This window comes from Melospiza melodia, chromosome 14 (assembly GCF_035770615.1).
Source record: "Melospiza melodia melodia isolate bMelMel2 chromosome 14, bMelMel2.pri, whole genome shotgun sequence".
Taxonomy (NCBI): Eukaryota; Metazoa; Chordata; class Aves; order Passeriformes; family Passerellidae; genus Melospiza; species Melospiza melodia.
The window spans coordinates 16395965-16417922 of NC_086207.1; the positions used below are offsets into that span (position 1 = coordinate 16395965).

A 21958-nucleotide genomic window follows, 5' to 3' on the forward strand; every position below is an offset into this window, starting at 1 on the left:
GCCGCCCCGACCGCCCATCCCGTGCTCGTTGCTCGGCGCGCTCGGAGCGGGGCGCACGGGTCCGCGCCCCGCAGCCGCCATGGGCGCCGTTGCCGGAGCCGCCCCGCGCCCCGCACGCCGGCTCCGCCCGCCCTCCGCCGGCCCCGCCGAGCGCCGCTCCGGGCCGCCCACAAGGGCTGGGCTGGGCGCCGCTCCTTCCGCTTCCGCGCCGGGCATGCTGCGCTGCTGCCGGGCGGCCGCGGCCATCGCTGCCGGCTGCGCCCCGGGCTCCCCGCGCGGCCTCGCCATGGCCAAGAGCAAGTTCGAGTATGTGCGGGACTTCGAGGCGGACGACACGGTCCTGCCCAACTGCTGGATCGTGGTGCGGCTGGACGGCCGCAACTTCCACAGGTGCGGGCAGGGCCGGGCGGGAACCCCGCGGGTGCGGGCTGAGAGCGCTGTGCCGGGAGCGGGGTCCTGCACTGTGCTGGGCTGTGCCTGTCCGGCTCTGTGAGCCCTGCAGGTGTGGGGTTAGAGATGCTCGTGTCCCCCACTCGGCCTCTCCAGGGCACGGAATTCCTCGGGATTTTGTTTCACGAGTGGCCTCAGAGGCGGTGGTAGGGAATGGGCCGAGTAGGGAAATGTTCCAGTGCCTTGGGTGTGATGGGCAGGGACAGGAGCTGCTATCCAGGGATGGGTACTGGTGTTTGCCTTCCCTCGGCGTAAATGGGGCACGGTTCCCTTGCCTGGTAGATAACTCAGGTTCTTGCTGGGGCATTATCTCTGGTTTTGGTAAAGCTCTTGAGTTTTGACAAGTTTATTGATAATTTTTTCCCTTATTGGACTGAATATTAAAGACACCCCGTGAGAAAAGGAGTTTACAAAAAGTAGTATTAGTTATCAATTTCGAAATAAGATACTTAAGCATTTGTTATCAGTTTCCCATGTAAGATACATACTGAGCCTGTATTTTGAGTTAACTGCTTTAAAAGACTGGTTTGGGTCAGATACTGGTGGGAAAGAGAATGGCTTATCCAGAGTGGATAACGAGGACTTTTGTTCCTGCTTTTCAGATCTGGAGAGAATTCTTTTGTCAGTGTTGACAGGATAGTAGAAATCAATATTCTTATAAAGCAAATATGAGGAAAATGAATGGGTTAGCATTTTTAGTAACTTTTTAAGGGACTCTTATGCAACCATTTTTGCTTTGAAGGTTTTCTGAGCAGCATGAATTCAAAAAGCCAAATGATGACCGTGCTCTGCACCTGATGACCAAGTGTGCCCAGACAGTGATGCAAGAACTGGAGGATATTGCTATTGCTTATGGACAGAGTGATGAATATAGTTTTGTTTTCAAAAAGAAGAGCAGGTGGTTTAAAAGAAGAGCAAGGTAACAGCTGCTTTGGTACTGAAGTGAACTTGTTTTTAACATCTAATTCTTCTTCAGGTTTGTCTTTACCTACAGAGGTTAGGAGGAGGGCTGGTGCTTACACTGCAGTTAGTTCAAATTTTTAATGTGGATTCTTTACATGTGATCTTTCAGGAAAATAAGTTCAGTAATACAGAGCTTGTAAAAAAAGTTGTATAAACAACTTATATAAACAATTAAAACATTATAAACAGCCATTCTTTTAAGAAAATTACAATAAAGAGAGTTACAATTTAAGAAAGTTACAGTTCTCAGTGCCTCTGTTGTTCAAAAGTCTCTGCCATTCCTCATCTGCTTGGCCATTATTTAAGAAATGCTGCCCTCCACTAGAGTTATCACTACTGATACCTCAGATGAGCACAGATATATAATCACACCCATGTATTTCTTTCTTTTTTTCTCTTGTTCTGTGTTTGCAAGTAAGTTCATGACTCATGTGGTCTCCCAGTTTTCCTCAAGTTACGTGTTCTATTGGAAGGATTACTTCAAGGACCAGCAGCTTCTGTACCCACCAGGATTTGATGGACGAATTGTGTTGTATCCCAGCAACCAGAATTTGAAGGACTACCTCAGCTGGAGACAAGCAGATTGTAAGTGTTCCTAGAAATGAGAGATTTGTGCAGTTGAGTTCATTTCTCTGAACAGAAAAGTCTTTTCTGTCAGTGTGTTTGTATATACAGTTGTCAGTGAAAGAACATCAGGTAGGGTGGTGGTTTTCCAATAATATTACACTTGTCCTGGGGTTTGTATAGGTACTGGCTGAAATTTGGAGTGTTCAGGCTACAACTAAATTTATTGCATCCTGAGAGTGAATTCAGCAAGAAATATTAGAACTGCTAATAGAATTAATAAATTAATTTTGATGTTCAGAGTTGGCTTAGCCAAGGTAATCTGTAATGAAGAGATGTGAATATTCAAATTCACAGCAGTAATCGAAAGTGCTGAATATTCCATGGTAGAACAGACCACTGGATTTGTGTCTAGACCTTTGTCAGTACCTAGTCTCTATTGTCAAAATTATTTACATTATACATAAACACCCTTCAGCCTCTGCTGTGCCTTTTTCATTTATGAAATCTGTCTTGTAGTCATTATATGCAGTACCTTAAAAATGTATTATAAACATTGTATCTTCTTTAGAAAGTGATTGTATTAATTCCCCATTACTCTTAGCTGTTTCTTGGATACAGCTCTGGAAATAAAGCTGGTTTTTTCCTAAGTAATCACTCAGATTTGGTAAATAACTGTCCTCACACTCATTTCTCTGTTTTTTCTAGGCCATATCAATAACCTTTATAATACAGTGTTCTGGATGCTTGTGCAGCGAGGGGGTTTGACACCAGTGCAAGCACAGGAGAGGCTCCGGGTAAGAGTCTGCTCAAGTCATGGTTTTTTACAGCTAAAAATTAAATCATAAGATTTGCAAAGTGTCTTGTCTGCTCAGCAGCCCTGGCTTGTCTGTTCTTACTGTAATAATTTTGTGGGTGTAATCAACAGCTTCTTCAGTTGTGCAGATATTAATACCACTAGCAAATAATGTAATTTTGGTTAATTATTAGCAGGGTTTATGTTCTTAGTTGGCAATTTCAGAAATCTTAGAAATGTCGTAAAATGTTCAGCATCCAAACCCATGCGGAACAATGGCAGAATTCAGGTCCTGTTCATTGCCAGTCCTTTCTGTTGTGTTTTGTCTCCTTGTGCAGACCTTAGCAGGTTATTCCTGTTTTCTCCTGGAATCTGTTGACTGTCTTCTATTTGTCTTGAAAATGTGATAAAAACCCTCTTGGAATTAATTCTTCTGTTGATAGAAGTGATTAAACCTTGTGATTTAAAAGTGAAAAACCTTTATAAATATCTATCTGGCTTCCAATGTTCACCCCTCCTAGAGATACAATTTGTTTGTTTTCTCTAAGAGTATTTTTCTTTTCCTTTCCTCTCAGGGAACTTTGGCTGGAGATAAGAATGAAATCTTATTTTCTGAATTCAACATCAACTACAACAATGAACCTTTGATGTATAGAAAAGGAACTGTCCTAATATGGCAGAAGGTAAAAAAACCCCTATTGCCACTTGCTTTGGGCTGATATTTTAAATAGTTACACTGTGGCAGACAGACTGTGCTGCAAGAGCACCACATGTATCTCCAGTGTATGTCTAGGAATAAATATATCTTAAAATTAACTATATTTGCCATGTAATTGTGTGTAAGATGACTCATTGTTTTGGAGATGTTTTTGAGAGCTGTTTCTGTGAGCATAATATAAAAACCAGTCTCTGCAGTCTGGCTTAGATACAAATGATGACCACTGAGATGAAACATGTATCAGCAGATCACAATGTTTGTATCATTGGGGCCAGGCCCTTCCCGGGATTAGGTCCCAAGTATATCCATGGCAAAGGAATTACAAACTTCTGTTCAATAAAGTGGCTCAAATCATAGTTGGCTGAGTGCTTTTCTGCTTTAAGGCAACCTGGAAATGCTCATTATTCTATGATTGTATCATTGATTTAGTGGGAGAAAGTCTTGTCCTGTGTTTTTTTATTAAATTCTTTTTTATTAGAATTTTTGAATCCACTCTGGAGCCTTTTAGATCTGCTAATGTATCAACTATATTTTCAGATTAATGAAGTCATCACTAAGAAAATTAAAATGCCAAAGGAAGAAGAAGAAAAAGAAGTGGAAGTGACGCGGACTAAGACTAAAGTTGTTCCCCTGCACTGTGACATCATTGGGGACCAGTTCTGGGAGGAATATCCTGAGATTCTGGCTGAGGATAGTTGATATCTCTGATGAGCATAACTGGTAGCTCACATTCAGCTCTGCTTGGGTTGTTGGCAAGTGAGGAATACGAATGGTGGCTGGCAGAGTTTGACCTGGGACCCTTTTCAGCAACTACAATGGGTTTGGCACTGGTGCTGCCTAAAAAGAAGACACTGGTGCTGTCTGACATACAAGGATACACCTATAAGGAATGCTGAAATCATACTGTATTTTGAATGTTAAGAACTCATCATGAATTAAGACTTTTCCTGCCTTGTACATGTGTATTTGTAAAAAAAGTATGTAGAAATTTCCTGTGTTTCTATAGCATTTAATCAATGAGGTATTTTACTGTACTGCTGAACTATAAAAAAGCCCGAATATTTGAACAGAAAATTATTGGTTTGATTTTTGTTTTCAGCTGAGATGGACCAGAATACTTCATTTGGGATTTAGTATTAAATTTCAAGGCTGGTGTGTTTAGTCAGATGAGTGACACACAGTTCTCCTGCCTGATGTCTGATTCGTACTGAAATGCAATGGAGTAGCCCAGCAGTTTTCTATGCTTGATTTTAAAAGTATTGACAAAATGTACAGGATTTTTATACTTGTAAAAAATATAAATAATAGTACCTTCCCTGCTGTTTTTATTATGTGGCCTTTCTCATTCCTGGGACTTGAACTAGTAAGTGGTGACAGTTCCAAGCAGTGAAGTTAATAATAAAGGTATTGCACAGGCTGAAATTCTGTTAGGACATGGATAGGTATCTTTCCTCATATTCCATGGTCTGGGAATTCACCTGTCTCCTATTGTGCACAACACAGCATATTTTAAAAAAATACAGCACAACATAGCAAAATATTCCAGGTGCCTGCAAGGAGGGAGTCAACAACAATTTCTGCTGCTGCTTTCTGATCTCCCTGGGCATGACACAGACAGCAGTGCTGCCAATCCATGTTTGTTAGAGGGAAGGCAGGAGTGCGTGTTGCCTGCTCCATGCACAGTTCTGTTCTGGTTTAACTGTCACTAAAACACCTTTGTCAAAATTGACCTCTCAGAGCAGAAATATTTCTGCTAATGGATAGGGGTTTGTCCCAGTGTAACTGGACTTTGAGGGAAATAACCTATTTCAATGTAGAAATATAGTTATAATGATAGGTGTTTATATGGCTGTTACTGCTTCTAACCAAGCTGGTTGCAAAAACATCCAGAACAGTAACTGGGCCAGTTGTTGCTAACAAAGACATGGTCAGCAGTTGGGACTGGCCATAAAAAATAGAAAGAAAGGATCAAGTGTGTACTGTCACAGTACTGAGTTAGATTCCTGTGAATTCTCTTATCAGTCTACTCTGTTTCCCCTTCCTGTAGAATTTACACATTTAAGGCAATGTGGTTTTGGTGTTTTTTTTTTCAAAAAGAAACCTGACCAGGTGCCAGTAAAATTCAATTTTGTGAGTTCTTCCTGAGATTAGGCAATAATTCTGTGAGTTTATAATAGCACAGAACTTCCCCCCTACTTCTCTGTACTGATTAAGTACATGCAATGAGGGAATGTATTTTGTTTTTAGTTTGTAGGATCGACTGCATGGTTCCTGGGAAGAGGATGTGGCTTGATGGTAAAATAATGATTCAGAATGAATCATTGCACCAGTTATTTGCTCCTAAGAGCTTCGTTGGTTTTTTATCTTCTAACATAAATGCAATTTACTTGACTTTGAAATTCCATGTTACTGCTTGACGCCTGACTTCGGACATTATGTACAAAGCAGCTGTTCCAGAACTGGTAACAGCTGGATTTATTCAGCCTGGTAACAAATGAAAGATTAAAAAATAATTTGGCAGCCATGATTTATGTTTGGAAAGCATAACATAGTTTTTTTTTATTTTATATGTTATGGCTGCCTGATACATCCTGTAGTATCTTTATGTATGTAAATAGTGTGTGTATATAAAAAACAGGTCTGTGTTAGGTCATAGTGTTTTCTAATTAACTCATTCTTACAATAATATGTAACAAGTCAACATAGTTGTTCACATATGGATGCATATGTCTTTGGAATCAAGACCAGGATTATCTGTACAACCATGGCCTTTAATTTGTATTAAGATAAATACTGGAGAAAGAAACCCCCTGTTGTATCCTCATGTGTAAGATGTGCATTTATATAACTGTGCAGCTGTATGGGAAAATAACTATTTCCAAGGTTCAAGCAGCAGCCTGGTGTTGGTGGCACACACAACTCATGGGTATTTCTGTAGCTGCAGGAGTCCTGTACTGTGACCCAGTGAAGAAAGAGGTGTTTTTCTGAAGTTGGTGAACAGCCTGTGGCTCATGTATTGCCGTAACAAGAAGCATTAAAGGTACGGGAACTTGTTATGAAACATTAATGGAGATGGTGAATCATTATAGTAAAACCTATTAAAAAGCATTTCCTTGCTGTTCCTCAGTGAAATTACTCTGCCCTGTGTATCCTTTTATGCATTAAAGTGCAAATCACATTGCAATCGCCCGTTGCCCAGGTGGATTTCATGGGGGGTTTGGGCCAGGGGGGTTTGGTCCCCAGAGTGGGCTGCAGGGGGAGGGTTGCACCAGTGGGAGGTAACTGCAAATAATCACAGATTTGTCAGGGTTGGAGGTGACTTCTGGAGATCATCCAGCCCAACCACCCTGCCAGGGCAGGGACACCTGGACAGGTTATCCAGGAACGTGTTCATGTGGGTCTGGGATGCCTCCAGAGAGGGAAACTCCACGCCCAGGCAGCTGTTCCAGTGCTCTGCCACCCTCAACATAAAGAAGTTCCTCCTCATTTTGAGGTGAAATTTATTGTGTTTTAGTTTGTGTGCACTTCTCCTCTTCCTGTCACCGCGAACAGTTTGGCACCATACTTTTGATACCCACCTTTGAGTCTTTGAGTCTTAACCCTAAGCAGGCCCAGCTCCCGCAATGTCTCCTATAAAAGATAGATGCTCCAGACCCTTCACCATCATTGCAGCCTTTGCTGGACGCTCTCCGGTGCCGGATGCAGCAGGGAGGTGTCCGTGCTTCCCGCGGTCCCTCACGGCTCCCCGCGGCTCCCTCCCGCCCATGGCGGCCGCTCCGCCCTCAGGCCCGGGGCGTTGAGCGGCAGCGCCCCCTGGCGGCGGCGCTGGGCGGCGCGGCCGGCCGCAGCCCGGCATGGAGGAGGACGAGGCGGGCGCGGCGAGCGCGGAGCCGCGGGGCCCCCGCCGCCGCTCGCCCAGCCCCGGCCGCCTGGATGTGAGCTCCAGCCGTTTCGACCCGCTGCTGGCGCTCTACTCGCCGCGCACGCCGCTGCCCTTCCCCGCCGCGCCCTGCTTCAACAACCTCGCCGAGTACGAGAGCTTCCAGCGCGGCCTGCGCCGCCCGCACGGCCGCCGCGGGGCCCCCGCCAGCCGCGCTGCCACCGCCGCCCGCGCGTCCCGCCGGGGCCCGCCCGCCCCCGACCCCGAGCGCATCCAGCGCCTCCGCAGCCTCATGGTGAACGCGGACCCCGAGCAGGAGGAAGGCGGAACGACGAGGCGGCGGCGGCGGGCACCGCGCAATGTCCTCACCAGGATGCCCCGTAAGGGCGCGGGCAGCGCGGCCCCGGGCGGGGCGGTCGCAGGGAGCCGGGGCTGAGGGAGGGCGGAGGGTGTGAGGGCCGGGGGTATGCTGGGCTGGGCTGGGCCGGCGCGGAGTTGCGGTGGAGTTTGGGGGCGAGGAGGGAGCGATGGCTGGCGGAAGCGGTTGGGTGACAGTGGGGTGTGGGTGGTGAATGATTTGGTTTGATGGGAAATAACCCTGGGGTGCAGAGGCACTGGCACAGGTTGCTCAGAGAAGCTGTGACTGCTCCATCCCTGGAAGTGTCCAAGGCCGGTTTGGATGGGGCTTGGAGCAGCCTGGGATAGTGGAAGGTGTCCCTGCAGGTGGCAGAGGGATTGGAACAAGATGGGCTTTTTGGTTTTTCCCAACCGAGACCATTCTGTGATCTCTGAAATGGTGTGCAGGAATGAGGAACAGCTTTTCACAGAGCTACTCACGCAGAGATGACACTGACTTTGTTGTGGTCATGTTCTGCTCTGTTAATGGGTGAATTACTTGCATCCTCTTGGTTTTAAGGAGAAAAAGGATGAGACCCTGCTATATTCTCAAAAATACTATTTTAAACCATGTTTGTGCCAGTCCAGGGTGTAGTTAAACCATAACCACAGGCAAAGTCTGTAACACACTGCTGTTTCTTGGTTGCTAACCAAACATCCTGCAGGCAGAAATACTGGCATTTCTGATAACAGGGTGGCAGAGCAGTGGATTGAGGTGAGAGACAGCTGTGATGTAAATTTAAATTCATCAGCTGTGATGATGATACTTATTTCTTGTAAAAATGTTCTGTGAGCAGTCAGGGTAAACATCCCCTAAATATGAAGAGGTGATACTTGTGCCCCCGCACCAAGAATCAAATGGCATTGCTGTCAGGTGAGATGTAACTTTAGTGCACTTAATTAAAAATACTGGGGTTCATTTTGGAATCAGATTATCTTTGCACCATCACCTTAATTTTTTTTTTCTAAAAAGGCAAAGCCCAAAATGTTTGATTCTGTATGCCCAAGGCAAAACCTTTTTCTTGCTCAGACACTAAAACACAATGTGTTCATTGCTATAGGTGCTGCATGCTCTTAAGTATCACACTTAGTGTTCTGCACAAATGCAGAGCTTCTGTTAGCCAGGATTTCCAGAAAACTGACCTTAAATGTTGATTTCAGATCTTAATTAAAAATATCTCAGTTTGCACTGGTGATGAAAATTGAGGAAAAAAAAAACACTGTGAAAATTAAGAACAATTAAGAACACATACTTAATATCCACACATCCATGTCTGGACTTCAAAGAAGTCTGGCACAACTGATACAGAAAGTGCTATTCAGCAGCCTGGAGTGTTTTATGAGTGATTTATAGCCAAAGTTGTGTGCTTTCCTTGTAACTGGGGGATGTCTGCACCACAGGTGTTTGGAACTTGGCCTGTGTGGATCAGTTCAGGAGGAGTTATTTGTCATCACTTTGCATTTACCAAGGGGCAGACAATTCATGTGCAGGGCAGGTGGAAAGGTGTTTGATGTGTTTTGAGTTATTTCAACTTTTCTCTTGTGGTTTTTCTAATCTTGCCTCTTAATAGAGTCTCCTTTGAGGACAAGGACTTGAACTTAACCAGAGTTTAAATCTTTATTTTCACCCATTTGGGATGCTTGCCCTCTGTTCATAGTAGTTTTGGACTCATTTTTCAGAGTCCTGCTATTAAGCATGTGCTTATTTTATCCAGGTAAGGGTTGGATTTTGAGAACCATCCTTTGGTAACTTTTTTCCCTGTCTGTTGAAACATTGTTCATTTCTCTAACAACAGAGAAGGCACAGGCAGATTTAGCTGTGTGCAGATCCTGCTCATTATGGCTCACAGTGCTTGCAGAGGAGGTGTGTTCCAAAAATAAATGCCTTGCTTTGCTGGTTTTATTTTATTTTTGCTGAGAATGTCAGGTTGTTGAAGGATTTTTGGATGATGTGTTCTGCCCTTTTGATCAGATGAAGCTGGAAGTTCGCCATGGAGGAGCCAGAATCTTACACAGAAGGAAAAGTGGGAAGAGTGTAGATTTGGTGGAGCTCTGTAGTGTTTTCCTGGGTCATGAGAGACAGAGGCATAGTTGAAAATAAGTTGAAAATAAGGGTTAGGTGTAGATAGAGTTCCTACTTAAAATGGAATATTGGTACTTAAAATCTAAAAATAAGTCTGGATTTTAAATTGTTATGTAAGTTCTCAGGTTGGTTAGAAAAAATACTGTTTTCTGATTGGAAGCATTAATTTGATGCCATGATGGTGTCATCTGTGGTTCCTGTGATGGATCTGTCAATCTACAACATGTTTGTTATCAGTTCAGCTGAAGGAGACACACAGGCCCATGGAAAGACCCCCTAAGCAAGGCTGGGAGGTGCTGAGCCAGCTTATGCTCTGTGTGAAACCAATTTCCTGCAGTTATCCAGCTGGAGAGGGCTGGCAAGAACACAATGGATCTCAAAAAATAAATGTGATTAGGTTAATTCAGAGGAAACTGATTTAGATTTCCCTGCTGTGGCCATGAATTACCCTGCAGCCCAGTCCTGCAGATCAGCTGTTTTACACAGTCACTTTACACTCACAGGAAGCAATTTCTGGTGTGCAAATCAAACCTTGAGGGTACAGTCCCTAAAGCACAAGGTGAGAGGTCATCTCTGGCTCACATGTTTTATTAATGTGCAGAACCATGTGAGATTTTAGACCAAGTCTTTTTCCTGACTCTTAGTAGGAATTGTACGGCACGTGGGTACCAGGACATGGGTGGAAGTTGTAAATAATATCTACCCCTCTAGATATGTTACACTTGCAAAGATTTCTGGTGTGAAGACAAGGCCTGTGTGAGCCAGGCAAGCTTATTTTACTGAATTCCTGAAGTTTTACTGGATTCCTTCACTTTTGCTCTGGTTAAAGCATTATTGTCCTGGGCCCTAGCATGGAGCTGGCTGCTCCTTAGAGCAATTTTATTTCCTTGCCAGAGACTTGTAGGACTTTGAAGGATGTTCATCTGGCTGCTGAAATCTTAACTGAAACAATGCATTTTCATCAGTTTCAACTGGTCCAGTTTAGTAAGCTGAAGGATTTTGGTCATTCATTGTTTCAGAAATCCCCCTGTAAAGAAAAGGAACAAATCTGCTACAGTTCTTTATTCACAGCTCATAACTAAACTGAGGTAGCCTTAACCAGGCATTTGTCTTTTCTGTGGAACTAACTCTGCCCCTGTGAGCTTTCTGTTCCCTCTCAACTGGTGGGGGATTTTATTTATTTTCAGTTTGGATTTTACTTGGCAGGTTTTTGAAATGTAGCAAAAAGATTTTCAGCTGAGGCTGATTTGGCTGTGGGCTACGTAAAGCAAAACCTTCATATTTTCTGGTCTTGGCTCTCCCCATTGTAAGAAGAGTTTTGGTGGTCTGGTAATGGCAACCACAGTGTGCTGCAGTGCTTGGGGCTTCTTCATTGCTATTGTTGTGAACACCAGTGCTGTGCCAAGCTCTGCCATACTTGTACATAGAGTGGATTTCTACATGTTTTTTAGATAGATATGAAGAGAGTTTACAAAAATACATAGTGACAGGAAAAGTGGGAGTAGCTTCAAACTGAAAAAAAGTAGGTTTAGATTAGATATTAGAGAGAAATTCCTGGCTGTGGGAGTGCTGAGGCCCTGGCACAGATTGTCCAGAGAAGCTGTGGCTGCCCCAAGCCTGGAAGTGTTCAGGGTCAGGCTGGATGGGGCTCTGAGCAACCTTGGTCTAGTGGCAGCTGTTTCTGCCTGTGGGAGGGAGTTGAAAGAAGATAATCTTTAATCAATCATTCCAACTCAGGCCATTCTACAGTTCTGTTCTGTGATTCTGTGTATTTTGGTGGAGACTGGTGATGTTCTCTTTCTGTCCTAGTGCATGAAGGCAGCCCCCTGGGGGAGCTCCATCGCTGTGTCCGGGATGGTGTCAAAATCAACGTCCACATCCGCACTTTCAAGGGCCTTCGTGGAGTCTGCACTGGCTTTTTGGTTGCATTTGACAAATTCTGGAATATGGTAATTATTGTTCCAGCCCTTCATTTGTAACTGTTATATTGGAAACTTGAAATTTGCAACAGCTTTAAGCAAATGACATATTGGGAAGGTTAAGGTGGTTTTGTGGTTCACAAAATTTGCTCTGGTACCAAGTGCTGGGTTTCAGGCACAAGTGGTACTTGGTGTTGGACTGGTACATCTGGGAGGTGCCCAACCATCTTAGAGAGGTTTTAGGTGAGAGAGAAGCTTTGAAGGTTTCCCAAAATCTTCAGAGTTTTGTATAAGAATACAGGAGGTGGAATATGAGGAGTATCAGAAGCTTCCAGAGCTTTCTTTCTCTGCAAAACCCAGTCTTTCTATAGTGGTGGGTGCTTCTGTGTTTTCTCTCACTGACATCACTGAGCTGCCAGTGACAAAAGCTTTTCCCTGTTTTCTACCTTGTGAAAATCTTAAAGTAGATGGAAAAGCAGCTATTAAATATTCGTGAGCCTGGAGGTGTGAAAAGTTTGGGAGTGGGGAGGAGGGAAGGATTTTGCAGGCAAGAATCACAGAGATTTTGCAAATAATGCAGAATGAACTTTGCTGCTGCTTTTATACTTAGTACAATTTAGATGATTAACAAACCAGCTCCAAAGCACAGCTTGTTCCTGGGACGGATTTTCTCTTAAAACATAATTTCATAATGCTTTGACACAAAGCTTGTCCAAAGCTGCTTCATGTTTTATTTTAATTTCAATCTTTCAGTTTCTTTTATCTTTTTTAGGCCCTGACAGATGTGGATGAGACTTACAGGAAACCAGTAATGGGCAAAGCCTTCTATGCAGAACCTCAGCTCTCACTGACCCGAGTAGGTGACATCTGCTGTTTGCTTTCTTATTAGGATCTCATTTTTCAAAGTCATAAAAAGGGAGGATTGATTTGGAACCCATATTTTCATTTGAAATATTTTACCTCCTTTTATTACAGATGACTCTAAAATAATTTGAACTGAGCAAAAAAATCCCCAAAATGTTTTCTGATCTTTCTGAAAGTACTTTGGTAGTTCAGTGTTCCTAAAGCTCCACTTTAGAATCAGATCAGAATTGTTGCCACTGCTTAATGTAGCATGCTGAACCTCTAGAAGCTCACTCTGTGGGTTTTGATGTGGGATTTGTTCTGTGTGTTTTTTGCACCATGGACTGATCAGGTCCATGTTTGTCTTGCCAGGGAATGTGGCAGAGCACCCCTCTGGTACTGATGTTCCTCATGGCACAGTCTGTCTGCAGCCAGAGGAACAACACAGCTCTTTGGTCACTTGAGCTTCCAGTGTGGGTACTGTGAAGCCCAAGATCTCCAAAGCTCTCCCCTCTCTAGGATCCAGCTGCAAATAGAGTTGTTTACCACGTTGACAACTGAAGAGATGATAGATGAACTTTTGAACAATGAAGGGAAAAAAATATGACAGGGCAGTGCCCGTTGAATGGCAACAGCTCCAGGCCTTTTGAACATCAGAGAAGCATCACAAAAACATTTAAAATGTTTCATTGTGAGGAGTTTGCTTTCAAATTCCTGCCATTTAAATCTGTTTTCTGGTAGATCCCACCCTTCCTTCTTTTGAAGATTAGTTAAAAATAATCAAGTTGTCATTGTTCCTTTAGCTCCCTCTCACAGCCATTGGCTTTCCATCCTGTTGCTGGGAAGAGAGAGGCTAACCAAAAATCTCATTTGCCATTATTTCATAAAAGCTTGTCTGCTGCCAGAGCAAAAGCAATTTCTTTTCCAGTTTCAGCACCATGTGTTTTTAGATTAATGAGTTCATACAGTGCTTTGGGTCTGCTGCTGTAGCTTTTATTATTTTTCTGTTGTTTATGATCTGCTCACCTCCCAGAATACCCACACATCATCTTTTAGTTTGTTTTGGTGAACACAAAAGATTCCTTCGTTTTTCAGTGTGCAGATTCTGCTAATGGAGACCCCTTATCTTAGGGATTCATGATACAAGGATGGAAATCTCTCTAAAACTGTCAGACAACATTAAAAGAACATGGGGAAAAGTGAGCTATAGGAGCAACTTGGTATCTCTGTTTCTCCTGACCAAAGTTAAAGGCTGCCACACAGCAGTGTTGCTCCCAAAATTAAATTCCTTGGTGCTCACATTTAGACAGTCATGACCATGCAAGAGACTCGTTCATCTTCTGTCACTGTTTGACTTTGGTAAGCAAACATGGCCTTTATTGCTGGTGGAGATTTGTCACTGTGTCTTGTGAGCTGCTTTGGGATTGTACATGAAAATACAATGTAGAAGTGTGGAACAAGTGGCCTGTCTTGTTTTACAAGCGTGGTCATAGATACAACTGTCCTTTTGCAGCTGTTTGACAGACTCAAGCTGCAGGAGTCCTCGGGGAAGAAGGGAGCTGACTCAAAGACTGTCTCAAAGGAGCTGGCCCTGACAAATGACTCTCAGACACTGACTTTGAAGGCTGGATGTGGACGAGGGAGAGCAGAAGAGGAGCGTGAGAGGCAGAAACACTCGGGCAGAGCTGCAGAGAAGAGGACCCCAGGTGACAGAAGTGAAGCTGATGTGGGCAGCAGGACTGCCCAGCCAGAGGGGGCCCGGGCCAGGAGCCAGCCCCGCAGGAGGAGGCGGCCCAGGGTGGATTATCAGCAGGTGTTCACACGCCACATAAACCAGATCTTTATTCGAGGAGAGAATGTCTTGCTTGTCCATTTAGCACATTGACTTGGCTGAGCCTTTGGCAGAGTATTTATTTGATAGCATGACTTGCTGCTGCAGCTCCCATTGCTATTTAGAGTTGTCATTGAGTAGGATGGTACCGTGGCTGGTTTCCCATTGCCACGTCAAGGTAGGGGAAAGAATTGTAACCTGAGCATCCTGGGCTTGATGCCAAAGCAGCCTCCTTGGATCACTGTTGGGGGTCTTAGGAGAAGGTCAGCAACACAGTTGTTTCTGTGATATGAGGGAGTTAAGCACAGATCCCTCTGTTTCTTAAAAGGAAGCTAAATGGAGAGGGTTGTAAGAGAATTTTGGTGTACTCTGTTACAGGAACTACTTGTGGCACACATTTAAAGATAAGATCTGGACCTGCAATAAATCAGAAATGCTCTTTTGCACATTCTGAGTAATATCAAGATGAAATTGCTAATGAAACCAACAGTTTATCTGCTGCTGTTACATGGATGTCCTCTTTTTCAGATATAACTCTGACAGTCATTTTGAAATAGTTCATAAAATATTGGAGTCACATCCTGCTGATGGCTACTGGCCTCTTTGCCATAGTTAGCTCTGTAATGCTCTGTGTGATAGAAAACCCCTTAATTGTAAAGTATTCTTTTAATGTGGGTGATGGCAGGACTGTAAGTTGTTTCCAGTATCAAAGCTTAGGCTCTCTGTGATGTTGTGCTTTGGCCCTGTGTCAGCAGCAAGCAGATGATGTAGCTGACTCAGAGACCTCTCTGTTTGGAGTTTATTGTGGGTGAGGATGGAAAATTATCCTTTTATATTTCACCCACTTGCTACTTAGTGTAATAGTGAAGCTGGCAAAGATTGGGTTTTTCTCAGGTGTGCTTGTGCTGAGCACACCTGTCCTCTATTTAAACACCTTTCAGGCTCCCCCCTCTCTTGAAACCAGAGCTGCTGTGTCTCCAGCAGTTCTCATGGAGCAGGAATCTTGATGGGTCTTTCCTGTCCATATGAAGGATGCATCATCTAATTCCAGTTGAGCTTTGGAGATGTGCCTGAAAAGGTTTTGAAGTATAGAAGTCAAACTCATCAGTGTTTCATTTTAGCAAGGCTGTTGTATTATTGCAGGTGAGGCCAAGGTTCAGCAGGTATAAACTGCTTCCCAAAAAACCTACCTGCAGAAATCTGAGGGTAAATGAAGCTGTTCCATTATGTAGCCTGTTCCTTTGTTGTCAAAGGAGATTTCATGCTGCTATTCTGTATTCATCCCAACTGCCTTGTGCTTTGCAGCAGCTCTGTGTGTTTAAGCTGAAGTTGGGAAATTGCTTTGTGGCAGGACTGACATTGCATATAGATACCCTGAGTTCTCAAATTGAGTGGCTGTACTGTGGGTGATATGGATTTCTGTTGCTGCAGATGCAGCATTCTGCTTGCTTGGTCGTTAGGGATATGTCTGGTGTTTGGGTGAAGCACAGAAATCATTTTGCAGGCATTCTGGGCATACGAAGCAGCTGTTTGCCTCTGGGGGAGCTTGAAACTTATGTCAACATTTCATATGACATGGGGCTTGATGAGCTCAGCCACTGAGCTCAAAGCCAAGTTCAGCCTGGGACAGAATAAAAAGTACTGTTGAGGCAAAATAATTTCATCAAGGGAGAAAAAGAAAAGAAAAAAAATTAAATACTCTCTGCAGCTTCTTCTGAAACATTGCTTTACTGCTGTAATCCCATCCCTCTGTGAACTGAGACTAGGCACTGGAAAGATTCTTCTCATGGAGGTTCTTGTTTCCCTTCTTTTCATGTTTGTGTTCATGTGCTCAGCAGTTTTTTCCCTTTTTTTCCTCTTTTTTTTTCCCCCTTTCTCCTGTCAGTACTTTGTCTCCTCAGGACATTCTAAACTCTGGTTTACAAAGACTGTTCTTGTTGTCCTGGCTTTCTGCACCCTTTCCTGGTTGGCTTTCTGCGTAGCAACCAGAACCCTCACAAATTGCTAGAAACATGTGAAGCTAGAAACAAGGTGCTTATCTCTGCTCCTGACTTCCCAGCAGCTTTTCCTGCAAGTGAATATTTACTTCCTTAAGGTTGTGGGGATTTTCCTCTCTGTTTTCTGACAGCTTTGTTCTTATTTCAGCTGCTTGGGATGACTCCTCTCTGCCTTTTCTATTAGTACCAAAGGCCACTGGTTCTGACCTCTCCTCTTTCTTTTGTATTTGACCAAAGGGTGTCAGATCACCCTCAAGCTGACATACAGTGACAGCTCATTGAATTCTTGCTTTTCTTCACCTCATATTTTTAAATCTTTGTCTGCCTAGTTTATGCCTTGTGCATTAACTAAGATACAGCTACCATGAATGTGTTTGTGGCTGTGCTGCCTTTCCTGTTGATTGACACTTTTCCAAGTTCTCAGTTGCTGCTGGAAGTCTCAATGTTTCCTTTCATAATGAGTTTTTCCCTGAAACCTTTCAGATGTTTGTTGCTTCACATCTACAAGTTTTTGTTTACATTTGATGAAAAGTGCTGGTGCTTAGACTTAAGTTTGTGCCTTGATTTTTATATCATCCCTGACCTGTTCTTCCAGAATCATCACCTTGGTGAGCAAACCTGCTTAAGGATTATAGTTTATCTACTTTTTTTGTACTACCTCATTCCTCATTTTTAAAATGTTCCTCCTCTCATCTGTGAAGCTGGTTGAACTGCTCCCTTCCAATTTAGATTTAATGAATTATTTGTTGGTTCTTCATTTGTATTCTACTTTCCTGTCCATCTTTCTCATTATTTCCAAGCTGCTTCCTCTTCTACAACTTCAGGTCTTCCAAAATGTCTTCCTTTTCCCACTTTTTCTGGCATTGTGTATTTTTAAAATGCATTATTAAAAATTTGTCTTATGGATTTTGTCTCTTTCAAGCATCGTGATTGTGATGAAGCGAGTGATCCTGTAGGTGTGTTGTCACTTGCTTGTTCAGTACTTCAGATAACTTTGCTCTTTAAATAAAACTGAATGTCATGTTCTGAAATGGGATCTTCTACCTCACTGAAGTATTTAAACAGTATTCTTCTGTTTAAAAAAAGAAGAAAATGAAAACAACCTTTGGAACCAAATGAGCTTGGGTTTTCAGTGTTTTTTTAAATTGTTTCTTTCTATGGTTTTTCTTTTCCAAACTCAACATAAAATCTTTTGCTCAAAAAGTTTTTTGCTCCCAGCCGTTCCTCTCTTGCTGCAGTGATGCTGTGAGCATGAACACACCAAAGTCTTTGTGCTAAGGAATGAAGAGTAGGAAACAGAGCAACGTGAGAGTGAGAAAGCTTTGGGCAGATATGAAAACCTCCCTAGAAAGGATCCACAGGTGCCCCCTGTCCTGTATTTCTGGGACTTTGCTCAGCCTGGTGCTCAGTAATGGTTCTTAAAGTGTGTTTGGGGTGAGGTACCCAGTTACTGCAGGGAGCAGTTTTCTGCAATAACTTCAAAGAAGCGTTGGGATAATTTGAGGAAGTTTTAAAATAATTTCTCATTTCTGGGATTATTTCTTAGGAAATGTTTTTGCACAGATGTTTCATTTTTATCAAACACTCCTTAGGCTGTGGTTGTAGAAAGGTACTGCCGAAGGGGGAAAAAAGCTCATAAAAAAGTGTAGGTTTGGTTCCTCTCTCAACTGACTGGTCCAGCTTGTTAATTGCCTGGAAGGGTTTTTTCTGACCTAGAGTGAAGTACTTAGCACGTCCTCTGCAGGTGATTACTGAATTAATCAGTGAGTGCTGTTTTCCATCTGCTTCTTCTCCTTCAGTGTTTGGATTCATTGTTTCTTCTGCAGCATTCCCTTAGCAGGGCAGTGTCCAGCAGGAACAGGCCTGAGTGCCCACTGGTTTTTACCCTTCCCTAAGGAATCTTACCCCATCCAGTTTTGAATTCAAAGAGCCTTTGGCTGTTCTTCATTTTCATACTGTTCTCTTTAGATTTTTGGAATTATTTGCTCAGAAGAATTATTTATCTTGGATAATATTACTTTTTGGAGTAAAGTGATTTTTTTAAACTTTAAAAAAAAAAAAGTTTTTTACTTATTTTGCTCCACAAAGTGCTAGGTTTTCCTAGTTTGTTGTTGCAGTCACCCACTTGCACCTGTGAATCACTGGGTGAAGAGGTGTGCAGGATAAAAAGAGGCAGAGTAAAAAGATGTATAATTTTTATTGAATTTGACATTCTGTCCAATATTCTGCCCACACTCAGCCTTTCTGTTTCTTACTGGCACTGACCTAAGTGAGACAGGTGTAAACTATTTGATCCAGAATCTTGAAGGTAAATGGAGCTGGGACAGCAGACTGAAAACACTGAGTTTATGGGGATGTTTATCTCCAGGTAAACTTTCTATCTTTGATTAAACAGATGAGAGTTATAAGCACCAACTTACACTGCAAGCTCTGCCTCTGGATAAAACTGGAAGGCAGAGTGCTGCAGCTTTTCAGAGGTGATGCAGTGATTCCCTCAGCCAGGACAGCTCTTGCCTGAGAAGCTGCTCAGGTATATGCCAGTGTCTGCCTCAGAGCCTCACTCCAAATACTGCCAATTAATATGAGGATGTTTTCTGTCCTGCCTGCACTGCCAAGTGTAAAATATGAATGCTGAGGTCTGCAGCATCTGCAGCCCAGAACTACTTCAGTTCGTGCTTTCGCTTCTTGATGTTGGCTTAAGAAATTCAAGTTTGTGCTAATGGCGATCCTAAGGCAGTCTGTTAGAACATTAGGACAGGCTGCTGCTGATTAGAAGTAATATTGGAAAAGTAAGTTAGTACAGAATTTGTGAAATTGTGATTGTAATTAGTATTGCAAACCAGGAAAGGCTGAGAGAGTTGGGATTGTTCAGCCTGGAGAAAGGAAGCTTTGGGGTGACCTAATTGCAGCCTTTGAGTACCTGAAAGGAGCTTATGAGAAAGATGGAGAGAGACTCTTGACAAGGGCCTGGAGTGCCAGGACAAGGGGGAATGGCTTCACACTGACAGAGAGTAGTGTTAGGTGGGATATTAGGCAAAGAGGAGGGGAGAGGAATGACTCAGGTGGTGGTAACTCCTTGACATGGGAAGGGGCTTTCTAACCTGTGCCCTGGGCACAATCCTGCCAGCACTGGGCAGTTGAGCTCTGTAGATGAAGGGGAGGATGCTGAGCCAGCTCTTGAGTGCAGCCTCCCTTATGCTGTGAGCCTTTCACAGCACCTGAACTGCCCCTGGAATCTCTGCCAGGCTCCAGCCCCAATGACTGACATGTTTGATCCTGCCTCTTAACATTTTGCAGAGGAAACTCAACAGAAGAAGGAACTAAGCAAATTTGCCCTTTTGAGGTGGAGATGGAGAAGGCTTGGTTTTCCTTGGCTTCCTGGGGTGCAGGAGAAAGGACTATTCTAATGGGGAAATAGCAGAGATGCTTGTCTCCTGGTGTTTACAAGTCCTTTCAGATGTCACTGTAAGTGCTCTTGCTCTTAGCTGGTGGAATGTAGGCCTGTCAGGGAAGGAAAATGCCTCCTGATGTTCCTGGATAACTATCTTATTAACTTCTAGCTTTCTGGTGTACACCTGGATGACTTTGTTGAAAAAAAATTAGTACACCTGAGACTTCCAGTCAGTCTTGTATTCGTTTAGAATGAAAAGTAGTTTGATCAGTTTGTGTGAAAACATATCCATCCTTTTTCCTCTCAAAAGATCAGTGCTCTCCCTCAGGAAAGAAATGAAAGCTGCTCCTATAGTGATTGCTTCTGATTTCCACTGCTTCAGAGCAAAGTGCAGCTGTGCCAAGGTGTCTTTATTATTCTGAGAGGATGAGATGAGAGAAATGTTTGGTTTCTCTAAAACTAAAATGGGCATTACAAGGGGAACAGATGGGTTGACCTCTTTCCAATGAGTCACCTGTAAAACTTCCTTAGGGAGCCACAGAGGAGCAGCATGAGCCACCAGACTGATGTGGAATTGGAAGTCAGGGGCTGACAAATTCCACTCTCTTCACTGCCTCTTGCTCACTGAATGGCCTTGGCAAGTCGCTTCCATCCCTCTCCCTGATGCTCCACAGCTGTAGCACATCCAAGAGCTCTCCTTGCCTGTCTTTCGAGGAGCTGGGGAAGTGGTAAATGCTATACAAGTGCCAAGTGTTGTTATCCAAACTCTCTCTGTCAGGTAATGCAGATACATCAACCCTCTGCCCTCTCCAGGCTCGTGACTGTTAGTTAACCTCACCTTGGCACACGAAAACCATGTGGGGAATCAGGTACAAAAACACTCTTCAGTCTTGAAATCACTGACGTCTTCAAGGTCACATTTGGTGACTTCAATATCTGTTTCACAGCTGCAGTTCCATGTTTGGGTCAGATGGTGATAAATGAGGGTGTAACTTGTTGGTAATTCCTTCTCTGTCTTCCTAAACCTTTTATTTCTTAGGAAGCTGATGCTGCTATGAACATATTGGATAATACTGAATTTGCAATATTCTGCTTTCCAGATGTAAATGTTTATATTTAAAATTGCTAAGACTGCGATGCAATAAATATATCCATGTAACAGTTTGCCTCAAAGCATGATTTTTTTTGTGCTCTACCGATACAGTGATGTGTATTGTGTTAGTGAAGGAGCTGGGACTGCCTGGTTAGGAAAAATGCTGGGGGTGGAGACCCCCAGGTGTGAATACAGCACTGCTCCCTAGTCACATAACTGGGGACAAACCTGTCATTTGTGTGTTCAAAAGGGTATTAATCTACAGAGTAACAATACCATGATACTTGTTTTTTAGAGATGCAGGAGGGAAGTGAACTTCATGTTGATAATTGTAACCACCCAGTGGCCTGATCACTCAAAGGTCTGTTACCTTAGTGTGTGTGTTCCACAGTGCTAGCAGATGTTTTCCAGGAACTGGGGAGGTCCAGAGCCAGCATCCCAGCATCTGCTCCAGAGTGTGCATAGCCAGTGACTTCCATGGTAAGTGATGCTGATACATTTGGATCAGAAATGTTTTTTTAGGGAGAAATTCATCCTTGTGAGGGTGGTAAGGCCCTGTCACAGGTTGTCCAGAGCAGCTGTGGCTGCCCCATCCCTGGGAGTGTCTAAGGGCCAGGCTGGATGGGGCTTGACCAACCTGGGATGTGGAAGGTGTCCTTGCCCTTGGCTAGAAGGAGTAATTCCCATTGCAACCTGGGAACTGTGGGATCAACAGGTGCTCCCTTTCTGTGCAGGGACCTGATCCCAGGAACCCCATCCCAGCCTGGAGGGGTGCCCGGGAGATTTTCAGGGCTCTAGAATTGTCCCTTCCATGGGCACTAAATGCTCCAGAAAGTTTGTCCAAACACTCCCCTGTGTGCTACAGCCCTTCAGGCTTCTCTTTATTCCGCTGGGACTCTCAGCCAGGGCCTCTCCCTATGTCCGGGCAGCGCAGCCACGGAAGCGCCAGGCGTGCTCTACCGAGCAGGAATCCGCTGGTGCTCCCGCCGGGAAAAACGGGAGAGTCGGGCTCACCGGAGGTACCCCCGGCCGTG

At 43.8% G+C, this 21958-nt stretch overlaps 2 protein-coding genes across 4 annotated transcripts; both read left to right on the top strand.

Moving 5' to 3' along the window:
- The first annotated feature begins 214 nt into the window (after window positions 1-214).
- THG1L (tRNA-histidine guanylyltransferase 1 like) lies at window positions 215-6599 on the top strand. Of its 3 annotated transcripts, XM_063168927.1 has the most exons (6): window positions 215-390; window positions 1193-1369; window positions 1829-1998; window positions 2686-2774; window positions 3349-3456; window positions 4029-6599. In XM_063168927.1, the coding sequence occupies exons 1-6, from the start codon at window positions 215-217 to the stop codon at window positions 4188-4190; spliced, it is 882 nt and encodes a 293-aa protein (XP_063024997.1). In that variant the 3' UTR covers window positions 4191-6599. The 3 variants fall into 3 exon arrangements, with proteins under 3 accessions (XP_063024997.1, XP_063024998.1, XP_063024999.1); XM_063168928.1 differs by lacking the exon at window positions 215-390 and having other exon boundaries at window positions 1229-1369; window positions 1833-1998; XM_063168929.1 differs by lacking the exon at window positions 215-390 and having other exon boundaries at window positions 1303-1369; window positions 1924-1998.
- A 746-nt stretch (window positions 6600-7345) lies between these two features.
- LSM11 (LSM11, U7 small nuclear RNA associated) lies at window positions 7346-20990 on the top strand. Its single transcript, XM_063168930.1, has 4 exons — window positions 7346-7751; window positions 11660-11799; window positions 12542-12625; window positions 14126-20990. The coding sequence occupies exons 1-4, from the start codon at window positions 7346-7348 to the stop codon at window positions 14495-14497; spliced, it is 1002 nt and encodes a 333-aa protein (XP_063025000.1). The 3' UTR covers window positions 14498-20990.
- The last annotated feature ends 968 nt before the right edge of the window (window positions 20991-21958 follow it).